Source organism: Gopherus evgoodei, chromosome 8 (genome assembly GCF_007399415.2).
Source record: "Gopherus evgoodei ecotype Sinaloan lineage chromosome 8, rGopEvg1_v1.p, whole genome shotgun sequence".
Classification (NCBI taxonomy): Eukaryota; Metazoa; Chordata; order Testudines; family Testudinidae; genus Gopherus; species Gopherus evgoodei.
This window is the reverse complement of record NC_044329.1, coordinates 84,222,050-84,248,457: the sequence shown is the minus strand read 5'-3', so window position 1 is coordinate 84,248,457 and position 26,408 is coordinate 84,222,050. Positions and strand designations below refer to the sequence as shown.

Below are 26,408 nucleotides of genomic sequence, written 5' to 3'. Positions count from 1 at the left end.
CAAAGGAGATGGAGAAAGAGGCCTGAGAGCATCTGGCCTGAGAGAAACCCAGATGAGCAAAGCTCAGAGACCTTGTGGGGTTGCTTCCCTGCCGAGAGGAACCTGGTACCACAACAGGATAACACCCAGGGTCCACCAGGGGGCACTACTAGCAACAAGCCACCCCAGGAACTTGGACTGTAGGGGACACACCCCAAACTGAAGAGACAGCAGTAGAAAGTAGCCCAGAGCAGTGGATATAGATTCACTGCTGGGAGGTCCCCTACTCTGGGATTAACATACACAAGGCTGTGGAGTGGGATGGTCAATGTCCTCCTGCCTTTAAGACTGAGGTGCCTCAACCATAGAAACAGAGGGCTGGAAGTCAAGTTCTCCAAACCCCTGTTACACAGAATAAGGTCCACCTTATACTAATTGCCACAGCCTACCCCATTCAATACTCTTTTTCACAGCTCTTGGACCTCTCAATCAGTTCCCCTGTTACTCCGACTTCACACACACCTAGTTTCACAGAATAGCAGCTGCTTTCTCCACCCCAACCTCCAGGCTCTTCACCTGATGGCCTATGGACTGGGCTAACAACAATGGAGGAGTCCTGCTCCAGAGATGTGCAAAAGGTACTGCTGAATAATAGAAAATCATCAAGGACAACTTAGTTGTCTCCGTAGAGGAGGTTTTCTGTTTGGTCGAGACTTAAAGGGGTCTCCCGTTCTTGCTTCTACGCAGCATGTGCTGGACTATCGTTTGTGTCTGAAACATCAAGAATTAGCAACTAGCTCAATTAGGGCACACCTGGAAGCTAAATCAGCCTTTCACCTTCCTGTGGATAACCATTCCCTCTTTTTCCAGTGGTTGTAAGAATTTTTTTAAGTGTTTGGACAGCATGTTTCCACATGGATAGAGCCCTATTCCACCATGGAGTCTGAATTGTGTTATCAAAGCTGATGGATCCCCCCTTTAAGCCTCTAGCAACTTGCTCTTTGTATTACTTTTCAATGAAGATAGCATTTTTAGTAGCCATTACATTGGCCAGGAGAATAGAGGAGTTGAGGCCACTCGTTTCACATCCTTCAGATACGGTGTTTTACACAGATAAAGTCCACCTTTGCCCCCATATAAGGTTCCTTATGAAAGATCTCTTTTCATATCAACCAGACAATTTACTTATCAATCTTCTTCTCAAAGCCTCATGGTAACAAGGGAGAGGAGTCATTGCATACTCTAGATGTTAGAGCATTAGCATATTATCTGGAGCAGACTAAGCCTTTCAAGTCTTCATCTTCACTGTGTGTTGCATTTGTGAACAGAATGAAGAGCAGCCCAGTTTCCACACAGAAGATTTTGGTTTGGATATCCAATTGTAAGCCATGTTGCCAATTGGCTAACATGGAGCTGCTGGATACAGTATTGGGTCATTTGACCAGATCTCAGGTGGTCTCTGTGGCATTTCTGGCCCATGTGCCAATATTAAACATTTGCAGGACAGCAACCTGGTCATCAAGCATTTGCCTTGCACTACATAATCTCTCAACAATCTAGAGAAGATGCTAAATTTCGATGAGTGATCCTCCAGTCTTTGTTCAAATAGACTCTGATCCTGCCTCCAAATAGAACTGCTTGGGAGTCACTTACAGTGGAATAGACAAGAGCAATCACTTGAAGAAAAAAAAATGAATACTAGCCTTTCAATAACTGTTGTTTTTTGAGATATGCTGCATGTGTCTATTCCCTGTCCAGCCCTCCTTCCTCTCTGTATTCAAGTTGTTCTGGTAGGAAGGAATGAAGGTGAGTCTGGGGTGGTTTGGCCCTTTATGTCTGTGCAATGTCCATGAGACAGCAGAGTGCACTCAGGCTACCCGACAGGTACTGCTAAGGGTGAAAAATCTCCAACAACTGTGCACTGGAGCACACAAACACGTACAGTGGAATGGACAAGTGCAACACAACTTGAAGAACAACCGTTACAGAAGGATGTAAAACACAGTTATTAACCCATGCCAACAAATTTAAACGTTAATGGCTGGCTCCTGCAATCCCTTCTTGCCTGGAACTCCCATGGAAACCAATGAGAGATTTGTGTGTGTGCAAGAAAAGTAGAACTGGTCTCTGGGTACAATTAACATTCAACCTACCATTTATACAGAAGCTTTATTCACAGTTAAGTAAAAATGAAATATTTTAGTATAACATAACTATTTCACCCACTCCCACTTCTGAGTCAGGTTAGATTACAACTAAGCACAAAAATGGAAGGTAAGATTTTATAGAAGAGATATGCAAATCTTCTTAACTTGGGGCATGAGCCCACCACTAACTGACTGAGTTATGAGAAACTGTATCTGCATGCTGTTCCAGAGTGTTTCTTGCACCTTCTTCAGAAGCATCTGGTACTGGTCACTGTCAGAAACAGGCTAGTAAACTAGACGAATCACTGGACTGATCTTGCTATGGCAATTCCTATGTTCCTAAATTAACCATTTCTTCATTCGGTAATTTAACTGCTGTACATCAACCTAGAAATTAACAGAACAATTCACTTGCAGTTTTAAAAGCAGTACTAATTATACTGATTCAGCATATTTAAGACAAGTATAACACTTGTGACATGAACATTTGAATTGACTCAGAGCCCACATCCAGACTAACCCGTGGCATCAGCGGGTTAAAATCGATTGCTCGGGGATCGATATATCGCGTCTAGTCTGGCCGCGATGTATCGATCCCCGAGCGCGCTTACATCGATTCCGGAACTCCATCAACCCGAACGGAGTTCCGGAATCGACACGGAGAGCCGCGGACATCGATGCCGCGCCGTCCAGACTGGTGAGTACCTCAATTTTAGAAATTCGACTTCAGCTACGTTATTCACGTAGCTGAAGTTGCGTATCTAAAATCGATTTTAATACCCTAGTCTGGACGTGGCCTGACTGTATTGTTGCTGCTGCTAATGAAGAGGCTACATTTGAAAAAAATTGGAATTAAGCTACATTGTTAACTATTTTTGCATCTAATTGTTATGGTTATAGCGAGAGCCAAGTCAACAGTTTCATGTCATTCATAAATAGTGACATTTGAACAATATAGGTGACCCAGTGATAGAAGACCTAACGTACCAAATTTTTTCTCAATGCAAAGAAAAATGAATACAGAAAAAAGACAACATAGGATATCCCCCAAAGCAGAATGTCCAATAACTCTCCAAAGAGAAACCCAAAGACTTTGGTAAAGATTGTGCTATCCTTGCTCCTTGTTTTCTGTGTCTATCAGCTTGTGATGAGATGTTTACCCCACATTTGCCTGGAAGGGGTTAATAAAGACAAGAAGGAGGCTAATTAACCCAACAAGCCAGGGCTGAGGAGAATCAGGTGGCTAAGCAATCCCCTGATTGAATGAGAAGCCCAGCTGAGGAGGAAAAAGCTGGGCTGGGACTATAAAGGTAGGACATTCAAAGCAGAAAGGGCTGCTGGGAAAAACTGCAGTCACTCCCTGGGAGAAGAGAGGTGCATCTGTGCTGGCAAACCCAGAGAGAGGGGAAGCCAGGAAGGTAGCACAGGGCTCAGGGAAAGGCAGTAAGGTCTAGAAGGGAACAGACCTTGACAGCTGGCTAGAGGGTCTCTGAGCTGGAACCTGGAGTAGAGAGCAGGCCCGTGTTCAGAGCCACTGTGGGAGTAGCTCTACAAGGCAATGAATGGGAAAACTGCCTAGAACTGCTAGCAAGGAAAGACTTTCCAACCCTGGAAGGGGTAAACATGTGTAAGTGACCAGGCCAGAGGGCTACGACATGAAGAGGCAGCAGCAGCTCGTGGAGCGAGAGAGGGGTCACAGGGCAGAGAGAGAGTCAGAGAGACGGAAAGGACATTGACCTTGTGAGCTATTCCCCAGAATGATCAGGAGAAGGCAATATCCTGGCAGCGAGTGGAGCACCCCTTCACATAGCTGTCATCACATAACTTAAGGTAATGAAAAAAAATAGTCAACTCATAACTAATAAACTACACTGTGAGACAGTTACTGTTGCCTAAGCTACATAACACCATGAATACAAATATTCACAAACAGGGAGGTGAACAGTTAAGACATGAGAAATCACTATCCATGCTGAAATATCAACCAGAATGCATGTTCCAGAGAACACATTCCCTATAACTCTCTGCAATCTGAATAAAATCAGTTGTTAACTCTGAATCCAATAAGTGTCCTGTATGTGGCTCATGTGTTGTGTTTAAAAATAAATTATATACGTCTCTTAATTATATTTACAGGGCATGCTGTGTTCCTATGTGTGTTTAAGATTTCTCTGCTGCTAATATACTTCCTAGTTCAGGACAGCATGTTAAGCGCGTGCTTAAGCCCCATTTCAATCAATGAGATTTAAGCATGTGTTTAAAATTAACCAGGTACTTAAGTGTGTCCTGAATCAAACTCTTACTAGGAACAAGTTAACCACATCTCTGTTTTCCTGCATACATAGGAGGGTCTGTATTTTTTCAGTTCAATCACAAGCCAGTAATGATGTGGAAAATAACATTTTTTATTTCCTTAACTATTGTGTCATGATTATTAGGTTGAAACATAAATAGTTATCTTTCCATTTAGGGTTATGATGATTATTTTAAAATTTTAGATTTTTTTTAAGTTAGAAGAGATATTCATGAATATTCGTTAGTTACATTTCATGTTATTATTTAGATTGCTAAGATACACCTCTGTAGTATAAGGAATATGTTCTGAGGTGCATACAGGAGGCTTGAGATTTTTGCTTGGATGTTGATGGTAGTAACTTACCTATTTGTTTTCCTGATTATTTATTTATTTATTTATTTTTATTTTACTTGCGTTGGTGATGTTACATACAGGTTAGCAGCCTTATTGTCTCCCAAGGTAGTTTTTTTATTAATTCCAAATACATTAAGGTTTTGATCCAGCAAAGCACTTAAGCACGTGCTTAGCTTTAAGTCCATACTTAACTGTTTTGCTGGATCAGGGCCACGGGGCCTAATTTTAAAGGCACTGGTCACCACAACTCCAAGTAGAAAGAACAGGCATACTTGTGGCACCTTAGAGACTAACAAATTTATTTGAGCATAAGCTTTTGTGGGCAACAGCCCACTTCATCGGATGCATGCAGCGGCAAATACAGTAGGAAGATATATATACACACACACACACCATGAAACAATGGGTGTTACCATACACACTATAAAGAGAGTGATCAGTTAAGGTGAGCTATTATCAACAGGAGAGAAAAAGAACTGTTTGTAGTGGCCCATTTCCAGCAATTGACAAGGAGATTAAGGAACTGTGGGGGGGGGGGGGCGGTGTGAGGAAATAAGCTTGGGGAAATAGTTACTTCGTGTAATGGCCCATCCTATCCCAGTCTAAGTGAAGTCAATGAGAGTTGCAAGTACCCAACACCATTCAAAATCAGGCTCCAGGTTATTTCTTTACTTGATTGCCAGATATTTATTTTCATGAGATGCTCATGCAGCTGAAAATAATAGCAATTTCTAACTTCAACATATAGACTATCTTGTCCTGCTAGTGCATCTTTATTTGGCATTAGCAGGACAAGTTCCCAATTGCCAGTTCAGGGAGATAAGACTGAGATTTCTTCTGTATTCTGTGTTTTTTATACAGTCGATTGTGTGTGTCCCCACAAAAAATGCTCTAAGTGCATTAAATCGGTGAACTGCATCCGCAGTACCAAGGCTAGCATCGACTTCTGGACGTCCCACAGTTCCTGCAGTCTCTGCCGCCCATTGGAATTCTGGATGGAGATCCCAATGCCTGATGGGGCAAAAACAGCGTTGCGGGTACATGTCGTCAGGCCCCCCATCCCTCCGTCCGTGAAAGCAACAGCAGACAATCATTTTGCGCCTTTTTTCCTGGGTTACCTGTGCAGATGCCATACCACGGCAAGCATGGAGCCCGCACAGCTGACCATCACCGTAAGTCTCCTGAGTGCTGGCAGACGTTGGACTGCATTGCTACACAGCAGCAGCTCATTGCCTTTTGCCAGCAGACGGTGCGTTAGGACTGGTGGCCATCGTCGTCATACTCCTGGGTGCTCTTTTAACCAACCTTGGTGAGGTCAGTCAGGGGCATCTGGGAAGACATGGGAGTGACTCAGTCAGGTCATTCCCATCTTCTGCCGAGCACCTAGATGACGATGGCTACCAGTCCTACTGCACCATCCTCTGGCAAACAGCGAGGGGATGATGATGGCTAGCAGTCGTAATGCAGCATCTTCTGTCAAGCACCCAGGAGATGATGATGGCTAGCAGTCGAACTGCACCATCTGCTGCCAGCCTAAAGATGTATAAAATAGATGGAGTGGATCAAAACAAGAAATAGACCTGATTTGTTTTGTATTAATTTGCTTCCTCCCTCCTTCCTTCTGTGAAATCAACGGCCTGCTAAACCCAGGATTTTGAGTTCAATCCTTGAGGGGGCCATTCTGTGTCACAGTTGTTTGTGTTTATCCTTGATGCAAAGCCAACCCCTTTGTAGATTTTAATTCCCTGTAAGCCACGTCGTCCATCACCCCTCCCTCTGTCAGAGCGGACAATCGTTTTGTGCCTTTTTTCAGCCCAGATGCCATAGCACTGGGATCATGGAGCCCGCTCAGATCACCGCAACAATTATGAGCACTGTAAACACCACGCGCATTATCCTGGAGTATATGCAGAATCAGAACCTGCAAAAGCAAAACCAGGCAAAGAGGCGATGGCAGCGTGGTGACGAGAGTGATGAGGACATAAACATGGACACAGACTTCTCACAAAATATGGGCCCCGGCAATGTGCACATCATGGTGTTAGTGGGGCAGGCTCATGCGATGGAACGCTGATTCTGGGCCCAGGAAACAAGCACAGACTGGTGAGACTGCATAGTGTTGCAGGTCTGGGACAATTCCCAGCAGCTGTGAAACTTTCGCATGTGTAAGGGCACTTTCATGGAATTTTGTGACTTGTTTTCCCCTACCCCGTAGCGCCAGAATACCAAGATGAGAGAAACCCTCACAGTTGAGAAGTGAGTGGCGATAGCCCTCTGGAAGCTTGCAACACCAGACAGCTACCGATCAGTCAGGCATCAATTTGGAATGGGCAAATCTACTGTGGGGGCTGCTGTGATCCAAGTAGCCAACACAATCCAAAAGCTGCTGTTATCAAGAGTAGTGACTCTGGGAAATGTGCAGGTCTTAGTGGACGGCTTTGCTACAATGGGATTCCCTAACTGTGGTGGGGCAATAAACAGAACCCATATCCCTATCTTGGCACCGGAGCACCAAGCCAGTGAATACATAAACCGAAGGGGGTACTTTTCAATGCTGCTGCAAACACTGGTGGATCACAAGGGATGTTTCACCAGCATCAATGTGGGATGGCCGGGAAAGGTACATGATGCTCACCTCTTCAGGAACTCTGGTCTGTTTCAAAAGCTTCAGGAAGGGACTTTCTTCCCAGACCAGAAAATAATTGTTGGGGATGTTGAAATGCCTATAGTTACCCTTGGGGACTCAGCCTACCCCTTAATGCCATGGCTCATGAAGCCATACACAGGCAGCCTGGATAGTAGTCAGGAGCTGTTCAATTAAAGGCTGACAAGTGCAGAATGGTGATAGAATGTGCATTTGGACCTTTAAAAGCACGCTGGCGCAGTTTACTGACTCAGATAGACCTCAGTGAAACCAATATTCCCGTTGTTATTGCTTGCTGTGCTATCCCAGTGCTTGCTGTGTGCTCCACAATATCTGTGAGAGTAAGGGGGAGACATTTATGGTGGGGTAGGAGGTTGAGGCAAATCACCTGGCTGCTGATTACGCGCAGCCAGACATCAGGGCGGTTAGAAGAGTACAGGAGGGCGCACTGTGCGTCAGAGAAGCTTTGAAAACCAGTTTCATGACTGGCCAGGCTAAGGTGTGAAAGTTCTGTTTGCTTCTCTTTGATGAATCACCCCCCCGCCGGGTTCACTCTACTTCCCTGTAAGCCAATCACCCTCCCCCCCCTTCTATCACCACTTGCAGAGGCAATAAAGTCATTGTTCCTTCAGATTCATGCATTCTTTATTAATTCATCACACAAATAGGGGGATAACTGCCAAGGTAGCCAGGGAAGGGTGGAGAAGGAGGGAAGCACAAGGCCACACTGCACTTTAAAACTTTAAAACTTCAAAATTTATTGAAGGCCAGCCTTCTGTTGCTTGGGCAATCCTCTGGGGTGGAGTAGCTGGGTGGCCAGAGGCCCCCCCCCCACCGCATTCTTGGGTGTCTGGGTGGCCAGGGGCTCCAGCAGCAGGGCTCGGGTGGCGATTTAAAGGACCCAGGGCGGCAGTGGCGGTCAGAACCCCGGACCCTTTAAATCTCTGCCAGAGTCCTTAGCCTGGAGTAGTGGCAGCAGCGGGGAGCCCCTGGGGCTCCGTCGTCAATTTAAAGGGCCTGGAGCTCCGCTGTGGTAGTGGCAGCTGGAACCCCAGGCCCTTTAAATCACCTCTTAGCCCCGGGGCTCCCAGCTGCCTCTGCCTGGTAGCTCCAGGGATGATTTAAAGGTCCTGCCTCTTCCAGTTGAGGCCATGCCTCTTCTGGTTGAGGCCCTGGCCCCTGCTCAGGACGCCGGAGTACCAGTAAGTCTTTTAAGTTACTTTCACCTCTGACTACAGGAGAACCTTTTGAAGTGGCTCAGGGACTATGGTGTACCTATTATTCTGCAAAGCACAGTCAGGACTGGCATAGCCCAGATGAGAATGCTTGGGTGGCTAACAGGCCAGTTGTGTCAGGGAGCTGATACCTAGTTAAGCACAAGCAGGTCTCCCTCTCATTGGAGGTAGGGGTAACAAGGTGACCCACAGTTCTGGGTACCCCAAGAACCAACATAGAATGACTCTTCACCAGGGAAGAATAGGGCCCTTCATTGACATCTTTCTGGATTTTAGTATGTAGCTATCAAAACATTACGTGCAGGAAAAAGGGCCCTCTGGTGGAGTGAATGAACAAAGACAATCGTGGGCTCTCATCCTTTCTGTAAGGCCTATAATAAAACATTTACTGCAGCAAGTTCTAAATTGTAATTATGGTCAAAGGGTCTAAAAACCATTCTTAGCTCAATCTCTGTTTCTTTAGGGAATGTGTTGACAAGTGAAGGTCTGTCTCTAAGGTAAAAGGAAGATACTTGAAGGTGCATTTTGTCAAAAGAAATTAGCAATTGCTGTTTAGTTTTTCAGGAGCCAGGAGCAGTTCTTACCTCAACAACCTTCAATCATGGCATCAAACTAGCTAAGACAAGTACAGTGCAGTGGAAGGGAACAATGAGTGAGAAAATGGCAGGACTCCTTATTCACCCCCTTCTACCTCCACACACAATGTGCATATAATGCAACAGGAAACACACCCACTTTCCCATGTGTTGAGTGGAAGAAGGGGGCGGACATGATCAGAGCTACCAGGGAGGAAGGGGTGAGCAGGAGTCGAAGAGAACTCAGCAATGAGTAAAATGGCTACCAAGACTACAAATGTAAAAATGAATAGACAAGATGAAAGACCAAAAGAGGAGAATAGACAGAGAAGAGAAATGAGAGAGAAAATGGATGGGGAAAAAAGAGAAACAGCAACTATTGTCTCAGGGAAAGGTGAGAAGAAATAGGGGGACAAGACCCTCCCTTGAGCTTAATCCTTCCAACACCAACAAAACAGGTGTAAGATATAGCCGGAGCCCCTTTCCTTTATCTTCCTCTGTGACTGAGCACACACTTGTATTCACACCAGACATACCATCATAATAATCTTGTAATAAACCGCCTGAGGCTTAGGGATGGCACCAGCCTCTTCCAGTGGGGAAGGGGAGCAGTTAACTGAGGTGGGCCTTAGCCTCCCCTCACCATGAGGCCTCTCCCCTCACAAGGCCCTGCCTCCTGGCAAAGCCAGGAGCCGGGCACTAGTAAGAGCTGCTCAGGGAGCCCAGGCCTCTGTGAGGTGTCCCAGACCCTCCACCTTCCCTGGGGTGCACCCTGGGGAACGGGGATACAGGCCAGGAGCTTGCTCTTGGTCACCCCAGCCCCCCACTCAGAGCAGGTAAAGGATCTGGGGGCTCCCACAGTGGCCCGGGGTCCCTGGACAGCTCTTACCACAGCCTGGCTCTGGTTTCCCGCCTGGCCAGGGTGCGGGGCCTCAGAGGGAAGAGGAGGAGCAGGGGTGGGGCTCTTACATGTGTCCCACTTTTGCCTTTTGAAAAGGCAGTCGCCCTAGTTGGGAGCAACAGCAGCAAAACGTTGTGAGACACCTGGGATGCAGGGAAGGTGGTAACACAACCCCTCACTGGTGTAGATTGCACCCCAGAACGTGATATCCTCCTGCTTGTTCGTTGCTGTTCCTTCAATACCTCTTCCCTTCTGCCCTGATTTACACCATGTGTCACTCCATTGAAGTAGCTGCACAGAGTGTAAATCAGAGTCGACGATCTTGGCCCCTGACCCAGCAACACATTATAAGCACATACTTAACTTTAAACATGGAAGTATCCTAAGCATCTAATTAATTTTGCTGGATCAGGGCCTTGGTGTAGACGTTTGCACTCATTATGCACACCAGCTGAATGCCAGATTCGTGCAAGTTACACTACTGTATTCTTCACACGTTTTCTACTTGAGAAGTGCCCCACAAAACCACTGACGCCTCTGCTGCCATTGGCTTTTAGCCAGCTCACTACACACACTTGCTCAGCAGCAGCACAACACTCAGCCAGCAGGGGACCTCAGGGAAGAGAGCGTGCCTCATGCTCCTCCACAGTGACCACTTCATCCAATTCAGGAACAGCAGTTTTTGATCCTGGCACATGTAATGGCATATGTGGCTTGGGATATTAACATTCATGAAGGCATGGTAGGGCAAGGCAACCAATGTTAAAGTCTCAAAGCTATGTACCAAGGTAAGTAACAGATTCTATCCTAATGCAATTAAGGAATGATAATCAAACTATAGGAAAATAGGGAGCTGAGAGGGAAATGCAGCCCCATGCTGGCAAGTTAATGAATATTTAGAGTCAGAGAACAGATAGTTTGGAGGGGGATGAGAAAGCAAGTTGTGTGAATTAGGACTCTTGTTGTTGTTGCTATTAATGATCTAAGAGATAATTATGGGTATTATGCAGGTAGACTGGCAATGGATTGGCCTAAATCTGTGCCACTTTCAAATTGCCATCTTCATCTTGGCAAGAATTAATTTTAACAACAACAAAACCGCCAGATGATTTCTTCACTGTCAGATATTTTTCATCTTCTACAGGGTTGTGGAAGATTCTTATTAAGAAAGGGAATTTGGGATTTTTGCCTTCTTTTTAAATTTGGATAAAATCTCTGAGCATTTTTGCTCTTTGGTTAAACTCCTAATTTGTGAGTTGTCTAACTGCAAGGAAATATAAGGAAAACCAATATGAAGATTTTAAATATCCACTTGACACACACACACACACACACCCCAAAATCCTCCATTCCTGGAGTCCCAGTCTCTTTCTTATAATAATTTATTGCATGATCATAAGTGTATTTTAAATAGTTATAGTAAAAATAACTTATACAGTGCTAATGTACTAGGTTGTTTACAAGTAAAGAGTAAATTAGGTTCCCTGCCCCTTTAATCAATGCTTTAAAAATTAATGCAACATGGAGGAAGTCTCCTTCCCAACTAGTGAGTCTCAGATGTAGGTCTGCACATTTTTATCGAGAGGTCATAGTGACAGTAAAATCTTGATTGCTACTCTTGCTCTGGAGTTATGGACTACAGCTCCCAGCATGCCACACTACCTGACAGATTGTCTGTGATTGGCCAGAGCATCTTCTATTTGGAGCTCTGCATGTGGGTGCAGCTGTGTTGGAGGAAGGCAGCCTTTTGCTGGCTATGAAGAAAGGTAAGTGAGGTCTGCTGTGCACTTCAGAGGGAATGGGATTTTTTTAATATTCAGTTTTCTTCCTCTGACTCAGTTACTGCTGTATTCCTCTCCTAAGCAGCTTCCTTAAAAATGCATGCTTTGCCCTGAAGTATATTTAGAGTAACTTACAACAGTCCTGTGTGGAGAGCCAGGACTTGCTGCTGGATTGAAGATGGACTCAAAAAGGATCATGCATTTTTTTTAAAAAGAAGAATAAAAGAGGGGATTGTCACAGTTTTAAGAGCTTACATTCCGCATAGCTTAACACTAACTGTTTCATTCTTTCAAGAGAAGTTTGCCTAGCTAGTCCAGCAGAAAACTGGAGTTCCAAAGTGAAAGTGATTTGATTTTTTGTTTCACTTGATTTTCTCTTTGAACAAATTTGCTGACATTTTCTCCCCCATGTCATTGCAAAAGAAAAGACATAGGCTGTGTCTTGCTCTCCCAGATCTAAATTCCAACATCTCTCTCTTCCACTGAAAGATTGCTGGACTGTGCTGCCAAGCATGTGTGAGGTATTTGGTTTTCTTGTATTGCAGACTCTTCCAGGAACATGGAAAGCTTCTCAGTAGAAAGCTGACGTTTGGATATTAATAAATGTACAATGTCTGCACTGATTTCTGAATGTTTGATCTTGTGCAGATAAAATAAACTTAGGGCCACCCAGGGCTGACCCCATGACATGGAACTGAGAACTACCTAGTTCACTTCATTCCCAGTGTGGCCTGGAAAATACCTTTCGCCAGTAACAGAAACCAAACAGTCCGACAAGTCTCCATGTCCATCCCGTGCCTGCCCCCACCCTCTCCACCAATATTTCTCCAAACAGTATCTCCTTGTTAATTGAATTAAGTTACCTCATAACTGATTAAAAACAACAGAATCTGGGGATTAGGGCTCAACATCAAACTCTTCCATAGGCCATTAATGTATTAGATTCATATCTCTTCTTCTAAAGGACTTTTAGGCAGAACATGTGTGCAGTGTGAACTCTATTTTAAATACTCTACGGATTAATTGAACAGCATAATGGAAGGAATGAGAGGGTGTGAGGGAATAGCTGCCTGATGTTTGGATCCTCAAATGTCAGTTCATTACCACAGTTAGAAACGAACTGATGCAGCAAATTCAAGATGTCCTCATTTAGAACTTGCTCACTTCTTGAAACAAAGAGAATTGCTTTGTGCAGCTAAACTGTCTAACAAACACGTATTTATGCCATGTTTTCCAGTACATTAAGTGAGATGTGAAATGGCGGTGGGGTCCTTTGCTGTGTAACACTGCCCAGTAAGTGTCTACTACTATATTTGATTTATCTGTGTGTATTTATTTATTCTAAATAAATTCTAAAAAACAAAAAAAGCATGTACTACCACCACTTGCAATGTCTTAACACAAAATTGTACTGTTTGAATGGTTTATGTGTACTTTTTTTATTTACCTGTCATTGCATAATGCAGGCAAAGTGAAATTGCCAGGGAAATGGACTTTAACTCTTGCATACAATACTTTGGCCAAAACCACTAATACCACGTTTTCAGTGACTGGAGTGTTCATGAAGATGTCAGATTAATAGCCTGGAGACCAAAGTGTGCCATTCACACAGTATTTATGACACAGATAACAGTAGTGCAAAATTTGCCCCTTACCATCTAGCCAGGGGGCATCAGGACTGCTCTGGAGAGACCATCTTTGGAGTGGGAATTGAGCAGAGGTTCTTAATAGTTAGTCTTGACCTCTTTTTTGGATCAGCTACTTTACAGTTTGAGCAGCGTTGCTCCTAACAGAATTTACTGTTACTAAATACATTGCATTTGGTTGTAGGGGTGAGTGGGAAAGGTTTACAGTGTTGAGGTCGCAAGAAGCAAATCACGAATCTTACACTGCATATTAAGTATGTTACTCCCCTGTATAATGATTTGGGAGGATTTTCTACTCTCCTTGCAGGAACTCTTTCCTAAAAAAGAAATGGCTAAAACTGGACTCTCTGAGATTCTTTCCAAGGGCAAGTGTTGTTAGAGCCTCAGCAGTACATTTGTTCCTGCAATATCTGAAATGTGCTTTCTCCTTATTTTCACTCAGGTTAAACTAGTTGGAAACTGCTCCTGAATATTTAACAGTGTAAGCAATTGTGAGGAAGCAATTGTTTGATAAAAGAGGGTAGGGGAAAAGATTAATTAATTTCAAAAGAGTTGTGGCTCTTTTACAAGGCAGTTGTTAAGTGGATTCTGCAGCAGGAGATGTGTGATTTATAGCATTAAATAATTATGCTGAAGGTATTTAGCTAAAATGAGCAGGCAAAAGAACACTGTGTCTTTAAAAAGTCAGCCATGAAACAGAAGGCAGTTGGTGCAGCTTGTATGTAGTTCCTAACGTCATGCTGGCACTGAGCCAGCCTGATCTTATTTCACTGTGTCAAATTGTACCTCCTTATTGAATTCCTTTGCCAGCCTACTTTATGAAAGAAATCCTTGGGGGTTCTTTTGCTGTTCTTGATAAGCTTGTAAAAATGATTTGTTTTAGTTGCTTGTAGGTAGGTTTTTCTTTTTTACTTTTTTTCTAGAAAAATGACAGTGTGGTGTAATGTTGCCTAGTGAATGATTTCTGAGATGCTTATAAAATGGTGAATGTGTGTAACTCAGTTTCCAAAATCTTTCCTTGTATATTGCAAAAAAAGAAAGCAACTCTCAACAGATCATCTCAGTAATTAAGAACTGCAAGTTTTTGTCTGTCTGTGTGTGCTGTAAATGAAAATACTACACACCTGCAGCTTTATTTCTTCTTTTCATCTTGGTTCACTGTATGAGGAGAGAACATTTTGCTAATAGTATAATTGTTGCACTTGTCATTTTGCAATAATCTCCTTAGATGGAGTGAGACGTGATTGGGGGGAATTGTGTTAAATGATCTGATTTACAGTACACAAAGGAACACCTTTTTGATTAGTTTGCAATAGTTGTATTTGGTGTTCTGCATCCTGTTAATTATATATTAAATATAGTAGTGGTTTTTCAAATGGTGTTTTTAAACGTTAATTTATGTCCTAGATTTTTGTAAACTTTACATAGATGTAATGGTTTCCCGTTCTTTTCCCCTTCAAAGGGCTCTGTGACATGTCATAGGCATCCATTAATGCCACAGCAAGAACATCTTGAATATTTAGGTAGTTACCCAGTGCTCTGTGAAACAGGAGTGAATTCCTCTGGGGGGGAGGGAAGTCTTGGGTCACCTCTGCACTTCTCCCATGAAGATAATAGTGGTGCAAAAATATGTACTGCAAAAATATCCCTGCATACTGCGGGGGGGGGGGGGGAGAATAAATCGGATTTTCTTCAATTTCACTCTAACTATGAGTCCCTGCTTCTCTCCTCTGCACTCACTACAGCTACTGAAGACACTTCACTAGCTCAGGAAGGATAGCTGTGTGGGAAAAGCACAGAAGTAGGCCTCAGTAGACATGGATTTAATTCCTGGTTCTGCCACAAACCTCTTGGGTAACCTCGGGTAAATCACCCAGCTCATCTGTGCCGAAGTTTCCCCACCTGTAAAGTGAGGCACCGATACTTCCTTCCTCACAGGGATGTTGTGAGAATAAATTCTAGATGCTAGAGTAATGGGAAGGGGGCATAGAAAACCCTATAAATAAATATTAGAAAGCACTTATTTTGGAAATGGGTCAAACTGAATGTTCAGTCCCTGTCTGTAGAGCAGAGAGAACCTCTGGAGTTTGCTCATCAGCTTTTCCTAGTTTATAAGATGTTATCAGCTTCTGAGGAAAGCAGGGTCCTAACTGCACTTATTCTCTCCAAAGGGAAGGTGGTTTTGTGCAGGAGAACACTCATTTCTGTTACATTATATTTCTCTTTTGTATTTACTGATTATTAAACACAGCTTTTTCCCCCCTCCTTGTTGATTAGTTGCTGAACTTAAAGAAACCTCTACTCTCTCCATGCTGTCTGTTGACATGGAAAACAAGGAGAGTGGCTCTCTGGATGTCAAAAAGTAAGTGAATTCCTGGAGTATGTTATATGTAGACAAAAAACTAAAACCAAAATTACTTTAAATTCCTCCATTAGTTTTAATGGTTGAGGGTGGAGGGAACTGGTGTATTTATTGGTTTGCAAGCCTTCCCCATTTGCAGTTGTCTTTATTGCATTCCAGCTGGGAAACAGCGGTCTCAGACATTACATTGGTTAAAGGGGGCATCCTGCTGTGTTTTTTTCAATCAAGACCATTATGGAATTCCTTTCTGCACTCTGCATGTGGAAAACAAACATAGAGCAAATATGCACCGTGTACCTGATTATGTTAAGTTCATAATGGTCTGTGGGGGAAAATGCTTTGTTCTTCTTTGAGTAACTGCCCCTATGAGTTCTCCATCCCAGGAGCATGTGTGCCCATGCACTTTCGATTGGAAATTTTTCATCAGCAGTGCCCATGGATCTGCACCTGTGCCCTACCCATCCCGATGCTCTGGTCCAGAGGTATATAGGGAGGGTCTGACCTGTCACTGCTCCAGTTCTTTCTCAGCCCATTGCGGCTTCAGTCGGAATATCACAGTGTTTGCTTTCTAGCCTTAATCCTGCCTGCTTGTTTTCTTCTTTTATATTTTAGTATTTTCTTTATTTACTTTGCTGTTTTCTTATTTTAATTTCTAGCACAGAATTGTGCTTTCTGGGGCGGGGGATCATCCCACACTTTTGTTTGCGGTCAGGACCACCATCACCCTTGGCCTCTGCTGGTTTGTGGCCCTTATTCCTATGTAGGTTATACCCAAAACCTCAGTCTACAAACCCTGCCAGACCTGCCACAGGTCTTTTCCCCTCAGCGATGGGCATTCCAGCTGCCTCGGCACATCTTACATCACATCAAAGGGTAAGGTCTTCTTCAGCTTTAAGAGTAGATCCAAGAACCTAAGGGAGGACAGATTGAAACTACTTTTTAAGGTGGGCTCCTTAACTTTGAACTTTGAAACCCCTCCTCTCCCTCCAGTACATCAGCATCAGCCTCTTAGAGTGCTCGAGCTTCTTTGGTTCTGGCTCTGATAAACACAGAGGGTCAAGGGGCAGCTTCAGAGGCTTCAAAGCCTTCTAAAAATGAAAGCTACCATTCTCCTGACAGGGAATCTGAAAGAAAGGCAAAGTCACCCCAAAGTCCAGAGAGCAAGGAAACCCCTCATCCCAGTATGGGTACTGCCAAGCCTTCTACCTCTTCCAGTATCAACATGCCAGTACCACCGAAAAAACTTCCAGCAGACTTACTGAGGAGTCTATCGGCAAGCATCCTAGTGCAGCATTGTCATGGGTACCTGGATTGGAGCCCTCCAAACACAGATTCCTCTTGGTCCCTGCTCTGATACTGTCTGTCTTAGGTTCTAAAGACTGCCCATCCAAGACTCCATCATCTTCCCATTCCAGCTTCCTGCTCCCCTAGGTATATCCCAAAGATGAGACCCCAGGAACCAGTTGATAGTTGTCCCATCAACCTTGGCAGGACCTCACCATAGTGAGCTCGTGAACCCTGGGGCCCTGTGATGGAGCATGTTTCCCATACTCATCCTGAAGGGGTTAATGTAGTCCTATTAGGCTGCAAGCTGGGGGGATAGTTGGACTGAAAGGAAAGCCTTAATTACAGTAAGCTCATCTATGCAGGAACAGATGCGGCTTCTATGAAGCCAGGGAGCTGATAACAGAAAGGGGCTGCAAGAAGTAGTCTGCAGTCACTGCCGTTGGGAAAGGAGGCATGTTTGGAGCTATAGAATTTAGTTAGCAGTTACTCCGGGCTGGTCCACACTACGGGGGGAAATCGATCTTAGATATGCAACTTCAGCTACGTGAATAACGTAGCTGAAGTCGAATATCTAAGATCGGATTACTCACCCGTCCTCACCGTGCAGGATCGATGTTCGCGGCTCTCCCTGTCGATTCCGCAACTCCATTGGGGTTGATGGAGTTCCGGAATCGATATAAGCGCGCTCGGGGATCGATATATCGCGTCTAGATGAGACGCGATATATCGATCCCCGAGCAATCGATTTTAACCTGCTGATACGGCAGGTAGTCTGAACGTAGCCTCCCTAGGAAGAAGGAATTTGGGTGGCAAACCCAGAACTGGGGAGCCAGAAGGAGTAAGAAAGGCACAGGGAAAAGACAGCAAGATTCAGGATGGTGCAGACCTTGGCTGCTGATTAGCGGGTCCCTGAGCTGGAACCTGGAATAGAGGGCAGGCCTGGGTTCCCCTACCAGCTACTAGGGGAGTGACACCATTGGGGCAGTGAATGAGAAGAGTTCCTGAGACTGTAAGAAAAAACATTGATACCCTGGAACGGGAGGACTATAGTGACCAGGCTGGTGGGCCAAGCCATGAAGACAGAGCACCCTGAGTAGCACCTAGGAGAGACAGTGGCAGCAAGGTGTTGAGCGAGCAGCAGAAGGGAGCTTTGGACCTGAAAAGAGCTAATCCCCGGGAGGAGGCACCTCAAGCAGTGAGTAGAGCACGCTGTGGCAGACCCCTTATAGTGATCAGCTGTACAGACTGCTATCACGTAGTGGGACTCACCAGAACAGCCGCCACTGGTACCTAGGGACCCTCTTCAGCCAGACCCTCTTGGGGCACAAGAGTTAAGGTCAGAGGAGGAGGTATCTCCTCAGTGAAGTCCTCCTCCTCAACAAGTAGGGCTGTTATGCCCCCTCCATCATCTCATGTAGATGACTTTAAGACCTTCCAAGAGCTAATGAAGAGAATATCAGAGTCACTCCCCTTGGAGAAGAAATAGGAACCTCAGCACCCCCTGGTTTGCAAACCATCCCTCAAAGAAAGAGTGCCTTGCCTAGCAGTGATGCTCTACTGTTACCAGCCTGTACAATATGACAGACTCTAGTGATCAACCTGCCTACCTGCAAGAGGACTAACAAAAACTACTAAATACCAGCCAAGCGTTCAGAGTATCTCTTTCTCCCATCCCATCTCAAACTCTCTAGTGGTCAACATTGTTAACAAAAAAAAAATAGTACTGGTCCAGATGGACCCTTCACGATAAAGAGCTCAAACCCCTCAGCTAGCAGCAACTTCATTGGATCCAGAGGAATTGTTTGTTGTCCTCAACTTCCAAGACAAGTATTTCCATATGGCTTGTAATCCAGCTCACTGATGAGTCTTGTGGTTTGTTGTAGGCAACAACCATTGCCAGCACTGGGTTCTTCCCTTTGGCCTTTCAGCCAGCAAGAGAGTCTTCACAAAAGTCCTCTTGGTCATCACAATCCATCTTCGACAAGTGAGAATCATCATTCTCCCCTATCTGGATGACTCGCTCTTCAAGGGTTGCTCCTTCCTCTAGGTACAGTCAGTAACCAACAAGGGCCTACCCTTCTTCCACTCTTTGGGACTTCATCTCAATTCCAGAAAGTCTGTCTTGATACTTGTCCACACATAGACTGCATTGGAGCCACTCTAGACTGCAGCTGCCAGAGCATACCTTCTCCCTAGACAGGTTCCCCACAAAGTCACTCTCATTGCTACACTATATCAGAGCTCCCAAACCACAGCAAGCCCTTCAACTTTTGGGACAGAGGGCAGCTTGTGACACTCCATGCAAGACTGGACTTTTGGTGTCTTCAAACCTGGCTCAAATCTGTCTATACTCCCAACAAGCACAAGCTGTTTGTTCCTCATAGAGTCCTCAACTCTCTCAACTGATTAAGGGACCCCCCCCACAAGCTCTGTGTGGGAGTTCCATTCTTGCTCTGACCTCCCACAAAGATCATCACTATTTGCCTCCATGTTAAGTTAGGGTACCCACTTTCAGAACTGCACAGCTCAAGGCAAATGGACTCTTGTTCCAATCAGCATCCTCGAACTCAGAGCAGTTAGATATGCTTGCTAGCACTGCCTACCCAAGACTAAAGATTCTCTGAGTCAAACTAATGACAGTCTACAGAGTGGTCAATTTACCATGTAAATTGCCAAGGAGGAGCAAGATCCAGAGCCTAGTGCATCGCCCACCACATAGACATCGGAGCCATTTATCTGACAGGCCAGAATTCAGTCCTGAATTTTCACTCAAAATGTGTGTTCTGCACTGTCCAGCCCTCTCCTGGACAGTTTAGATATCTTAGGTCTATTGCCTCTGTAAGGGAATCAATATCCAACAGTTTGTTACTTCAAATGGAGAGTTACCCACACAATTCAGTTTAAACACAACACTGGATTGGTTTTGATTAAAGAATAAAAAAAGTTTATTTAACTAGAAAGGCATTTTAAGTGACTACAAGTTCCAGGCATTAAAGTCAGAAATGGTTACAACAGAAATAAAGATAAAGCACTTTCTTGTGCTAAAACTTAATAAACCAGACTTGGTCAAGGTGAAATCTGTACCACATGTTCCCAGGAACATTGCTGACCAAATTCTCAGGCCAGGATCTGCTCCCAAAGGTTGTTTCTTTTGTTGTCTTAGGTGAAAGAGAGAAAGTCGAATAGGAGGAGATACTTTGGGGTGTTTTTGCCCCTCACTTTACTGTTCAGTCCCCTTTTGAAATGGATTTTCCTGAGGGTTACCACTAGATAAAGTTCACTCCCACTGTGAGGCTGGAGTCATGGAGTGTTGAGGTGAAAGAGGTTTCATACTGTTGTTTGCTGTTCATGCTGTTGTTTGCTTATTTTTTTTGTTCCTGCCCCCTTCCTTGCCAATAAATGGCCACTTGAGAGGTTTTTGCCCACCAGCTTTGATGACATTTGGCTGGAGGTGTCATTTTGTCCTTTGTCTTTGAGAAACTAGTTTACCCAGACTTATCTGCTAAACACGCTTCAGACCTCATTTCAGGTTGTGTTTATGACTTTACATAGAAAGTTACTACAAACATTTTACCATGGTATTATTGACCAGTGAGTTCTTAGTTTTCAGATGGCACAAGGCATATTATGTACACAGATTATTACAGTACTGTGTAGGTGTGACTACAGTGGTGCCTTCAGTCACCCCCATACTAGTTGGGTAATTGGGAGTATGTTCTAGTCAGAAAACCACCACTGAAACCTTACCGGCAAAAGTAGAAGCGTTTGCAATCCTGGTGCGCAGAGCAGCCACTCTGCCCTTCTGAGTCTCTCCACACGTACATACTTGATCACTGGCTAAATTTAAAAACTATGGTCCTGTCTCTGAGCTCCAGTAAGGTCCACCTAGCTACCATTACAAATTTCTGCCCACCGGTCCAGAGATGTCTAGTATTCACACGTCTTCCTGCTGCCAAGTTTATTAAGGGCTTCTCTAACCATTTTTATATCATACAAAAACAAACTACACCTTGGAACCTTAATCTCCTTCTCACTGCCTTGAGAAAACCCCCATTTGAATCCATGTGGAGCTGTTCCCTCCTTGTTCAGTTACCTCATTCCTCATAGTCATTGTGATGTTCCCCTGGTGTTATCTGGACCGGTGATCTGCTAGGTCACTGCAGTCCTTGACTCTGGGAGCCAGACTTACCCTGCTCTGCTGTGAGAACCCCCACTCCTGGGCTGTTCATGCACAGCCTCTGGCATGTAAGCTGCTTGGATTGTGCAACCAAATGACACTAGCCAATATCTTCAGTCCCAGACACAACCCTAGGAACCTCTGTCTTGCAATGTCCAGTTACGCCTGCTGGATGCTGCAAGCTTATATGAGTTTGTCAATTTAACAAAGAAGTTGATATGTACCAGGCTTGTTATCCCAAGTAGAGTCTCTGACACGCTTCAAACCAACGCACTGCTTCAGGTAGAATAAACAAACAGATTTATTAACTACAAAGATGGATTTTAAGTGATTATAAGTCAATGCACAAAAGTCAGATTTGTCATTTGGTCAAATGAAATAAAAGCAAAATGCATTCTAAGCTGATCTTAACACTTTCAGCGCCCTTGTAAACTTAGATGCTGGCTGGTTGCCCTGCAGCCAGGCTCTCCCCTTTGATCAGCGTTTCAGTTGCTTGGTGGTGACGTCTGTAGATGGAGATGGAAGAGAGAGAAAGAGCATGGCAAACGTCTCTTCCTTTTATCATGTTCTTTCTTCCCTCTTGGCTTTGCCCCCCTCCCTTCAGGGTCAGGTGAGTATTATCTCATCGTAGTCCCTGACTGACCAAGGGAAGGGGGATGACTCACTTAAAAGTCCACCAGATCCTTTGTTGCTGCCTAGGCCAGTGTCCCTTGTTTCTATGAGACTTGGCTGGGCTTGTCCCATACAGACCCTGATGAGGTGTGAACTGCCCATCTGTTCCTGGAGAGTTTTGCCTAGGCTTGTTTTAAGACACGAGGCCATATTTTTAGCCTCATAACTATATACATGAAATTACAACCTATAACATTTCTATAACAACAAAGCGCAGTGCATCATGAGCCTTCCAAAGACAGCTGACCTGACAAACTTTTCATTGGATACCACACAGTCCTATTATAAGAATGAACATGGGGCTGCAGGGTGTTCCCCTGAGATACAGTGTGTCACAATCATCACCTTGGCCAGAAGGACAGGGGAACTGGAAGTACTTATGGGGAATATCCATTCTACATGGTATTCTACCAGGACAAGGTAACCTTATATCCCCATTCTTGTTTCTTACCTAAGATTTCATTAGACTTCCATATAAACAAAGACATTCAGTTACCACCTTTCTACCCAAAACTTCATGCCTCATAGGAGGAAACCAGTCTTCACATTTTAGACATGAGAGGCGCTCTTGCCTTTTATCCCGATAGGAGTAACCTCTTCAGAGCTTCTCCCAGACTTTGTCGCCTTCTCAGAGAGAGTGATGGGATGTTTGATCTCCACCCAAACACTATAAAAATGGGTTTCAGGATGCATTTTAGCATGTTACAAGGCTTTGGAAATGCATCCACACCTAGGGTCACTACCTATTCCACTAGGGCACAATCCACTTCTGTAGCCCTACTTAAGAATTTACCCGTCACAGACATTTGCAATGGCACCACCTGGTCACCTGTGTGCACCTTTTCCCAGCACTGTGCTATTGTGTATGCTCCTAGGGTAGATGCAGCCACTGGTCATGCTGTTCTCCAATCTGTAGTGAATCTGCCGCCTCAGAAGCATAAATCCTATTGACAGTAGATGTTCCTAAATCCCTTTTGAAAATGAAATTCAGGCTCCTAAATCATTTTAGTGTTGCACTGCTGAGCACAGCAACGCCTACCTACCTTTAAAATTCTGGGCCTTAATCTTTGCAGTTCATTGCACTTTTCTTTTCTTATTTATGTTTGCTGTTTGCATGACCAGTCGTATAGAGCTTTCATGAATTTGTTTGTACAAATGCTGAGAGTAAGCATCTAAAGTTGCAGTTACACAGCACCTTCCATCCTTACAACCAGGGATTGAAGAAGAAGATAGCATGAGGGGAGCTCCTCCTCTGTTGAGGGGGTGAGAACTGCTCAGGCAGGGACTCAGAAGAGGGGTAGTTGGCAGGCCAGGTACCTGCCTGAGGCTTCCAGGCTTCCTGCCAGTGGGTGGCACAGCAGCCTGATGGGAGAAGTGTCCCAGCTGGGAGGCACCTATCCACCTGTTCCAAAGAGAGTTCTGTTCCCCTGCTGGCTTCTCTGCCCATCTAGAGATGATAATAGGTGGAGATGATATATACATTTGGTGCAATGTCTTGTCTGAAATAACATAGTTCCAACTTTCTTGTCTAAAAACCTCTAGGACCTGCTATTTTTATTCCTTTTGACATCAGTGCAGGTTCTTCACCCTGGTCAAATCTAAATAGTGGCACTGGGTGGGACAATAAGCTGCGTACATGCGTGTACACACGCAGACACATACTTTGGCTCGGTTGGCTGCAGGCCTGTTGCTTGGGGACATAAACTACTTTCAGACACATTCCTTCTCATTTCCCCCAAAGGAAATAGACTGCACGGTGATGGGCACGATATAAAACCAGGTAGATAAATTAGATAAATGGTTCCTAATCTCTCCCCACATGCTCCATCTCATCGCTACAAGATGATGATGCAACACCTTATTACCACGTAACATCAAGATCTTTGATGACAACTATCAAAACTGGTGAGCTTCCCCTCCTATTTAGATCTACTTTAAGCACTGGTTACAGCACATCAATATGCAATTATGCAGTAACTATACATCGATCATATCATGTATGTCCATTCGGAAACCACCCTCAATTAGAAGCCTCACCTTTCCCATAGGTGTTGCAGGGGGAAAGTAATCAAAACAAGGACAGCTTATATTTAATTATTTTCCCTTTTGGCTCAAATGGTAGAGACTCAGCTACTAATTGAAGGTGGCTATTTAAAGCTGGTGGGTAATGTAATTAAATTGAACAGAAGCTGTGGTTTCCAAGTGAATGTATACAGCATGTGTGTGCTTATGTACAAAATAAGCATTTGGCACTATGTTAAAGAGATTATAAGTAGCTTTAGTAAAAGCTGTTTTTTCAAGATGCTGCTGTATCTTTCCAGACCTTTCTGCTTCTACCACATGATGGCAATAAAGGCACAATACACAGACCCTGGTGAAAAGCAAACAGGCCACAACTTTATTCGTAATCAGTGCATCTGGTACTGGGCAATTCAGCCTGTCAGGTCATAAAACACCAGCCTCTTTAAGGTTTTAAGGCACCCTGTGTGCCGGACATAAATCCGTATTTATGGCTTAAGCTATGATTCTCGCACGTTCCCTTTCCTTGTCTAAAGAATTGAGCTTTGCGCAATTTTAAGGCAATGAGGAAACTGTTCAGTCCACAATCTGGGAGCCAAGAAAGGTTACAAATGCAGCCAGTCTCAACTGGATTCTGCCACACTCCTTCCAAGCTTTCAATTCTGTAGTTTTTTAAACCACCTCTCACTTGAGGTCCAGCAAGATGCTGCCACTTGTAAGGCAGGAGCTTGCATTTACTGGGACCAGTTAATCACCAGTGTAGCTCCACTGAAGTTAGTATATTTATACCTGGCGTGAGTCTGGACTGTTGTGCATAAATATTTAAGAGAAATAGCATGGAGAACTAAAACCTAAAAATAAAATGTTTTAAAACACGCCTTAAAGCACAATAAGCTTGATATTAAAATGTATTTGTTAGTGAACAAAATGTTAATAGGCATTTTTGCACATTAAATCTTTTGTTTACTGTATAGAAAGAATATGGAAAATTAAGCACTTTTAAAATTCACCATACTTTTTTAATGCTCAATTTTTATTTTAAGTGGCACGATGATGCAGATTGTAAATGTGATGTGAGAGGCATATTCTGCACCTTGGGGAAAATGCAGAGATTTATGTAAAAATCTTAAACTAAAATGAATTCTGTATTTAAGAGAAATACTACAAGTATTCTGCAGTACTCATCTCAGTTAGCAAATCCTTTGTTTGCACTGAATAGTTTCTTACTCCACAAGTGGCCCCACTGAAATCAGTGGATCTGTTTGTGAAGGGCTCTCAGCCTGGCCCTTAACTTACTGTGGTTTTTGGGCTATTGCTGTGGAATGCTTTTGTATTATATTTAATGAGTGACAAAACATTTTAAAGGGGGTAAAATCCTAATGTGCAAGCAATGTTACCATGCAACTCCAAAGATCCAGAATTCTGTTGTCATATACAAATATAGGCTCCAGGAGTCAGAGGAGAAGCAACAGGCAGTCACACCGCTGGGAGACCCCCGAAGCACTCAGTGAAGTTTCAGCCACCATCTGCAGTTCTGCCCCTGTTCTTTGTGGCTGGTCAAAAGCAGTTAGGAGACCGTGGACCCTGTGCTGACAGAGATGATTACCGCCTCTTTCTGTGAAATCAGTCTTCCTGCCACTCTGAAATGCACAGTGGTCTAGCATTGCTCCCTGACTAAGCCCGTGCAAGATGGAAGCAGTGATAGTGGGAAGAGGAACCTTTGGAAGAATAGGCCAAAATCAATCTCCTGAGCACACCACCTGGTGCTCAGCATGCTGTTTTGACTCTGTCCAATACTGGCCACAATCTACAACTTGAATCCCGACTGCCAAGGCCCGAAATGGACTTGGCCTTTGCTATTTTAGGGATCATATAGCTCACTAAGACCACAAGCAATCACTATAGTCATCAGAAATGGTGGAGCCCTTCTGCTGCTATGGTGATGGGGGCCGTATAGATATCTAGACAGATACTTTTGCTGTGGTAAGCTAACGCTCTTCGGGGCAGGGACTAGACCTTCTCAGCAGCAGAAACTCCCTTCCATCACAGTGATCCTGAACCTCACAAGTTTTGAGGTCAGACGCAAGATTCACCACTTGGGCATTGCTCTCCCTATTAGCAATCCAAACATAGCTCAGTATCGACAGATGCAGGAAGAGGTGAGAGAAGGAAAAGTGAAGTAAGAGAATTAATTTTTTAAATTTCTAAATCCACTCCTATAGATAGTACAGTCTTCTTGAGTACTTTTATGCCCACATAAGCTTTGATAGCCTTTGCATTCCATAGTGACTAGTGAATTATAAATACATGGATATGCATATATGTTCTGTGCA

The 26,408-nt window shown here is 44.1% G+C and overlaps 1 protein-coding gene across 4 annotated transcripts in view; it reads left to right on the top strand.

The window, feature by feature from the left end:
* Nucleotides 1-11,819: 11,819 nt before the first annotated feature.
* SAMD13 (sterile alpha motif domain containing 13) overlaps nt 11,820-26,408 on the top strand; it is a 28,098-nt gene continuing 13,509 nt past the window's right edge. Inside the window, exons 1-4 of one of the 4 annotated variants that reach the window (XM_030573647.1) lie at nt 11,820-11,897; nt 13,150-13,205; nt 15,836-15,920; nt 23,899-23,961. Coding sequence is in view for 2 of the 4 variants with exons in the window: in XM_030573650.1 (XP_030429510.1) it covers nt 15,868-15,920 (53 nt within the window). In the remaining 2 variants the exon portion in view is untranslated. Of the gene's footprint in view, nt 11,898-13,149; nt 13,206-14,365; nt 14,452-15,835; nt 15,921-23,898; nt 23,962-26,408 lie in introns of those variants that run through there. The other 3 variants (XM_030573650.1, XM_030573648.1, XM_030573649.1) reach the window with 3 other exon arrangements.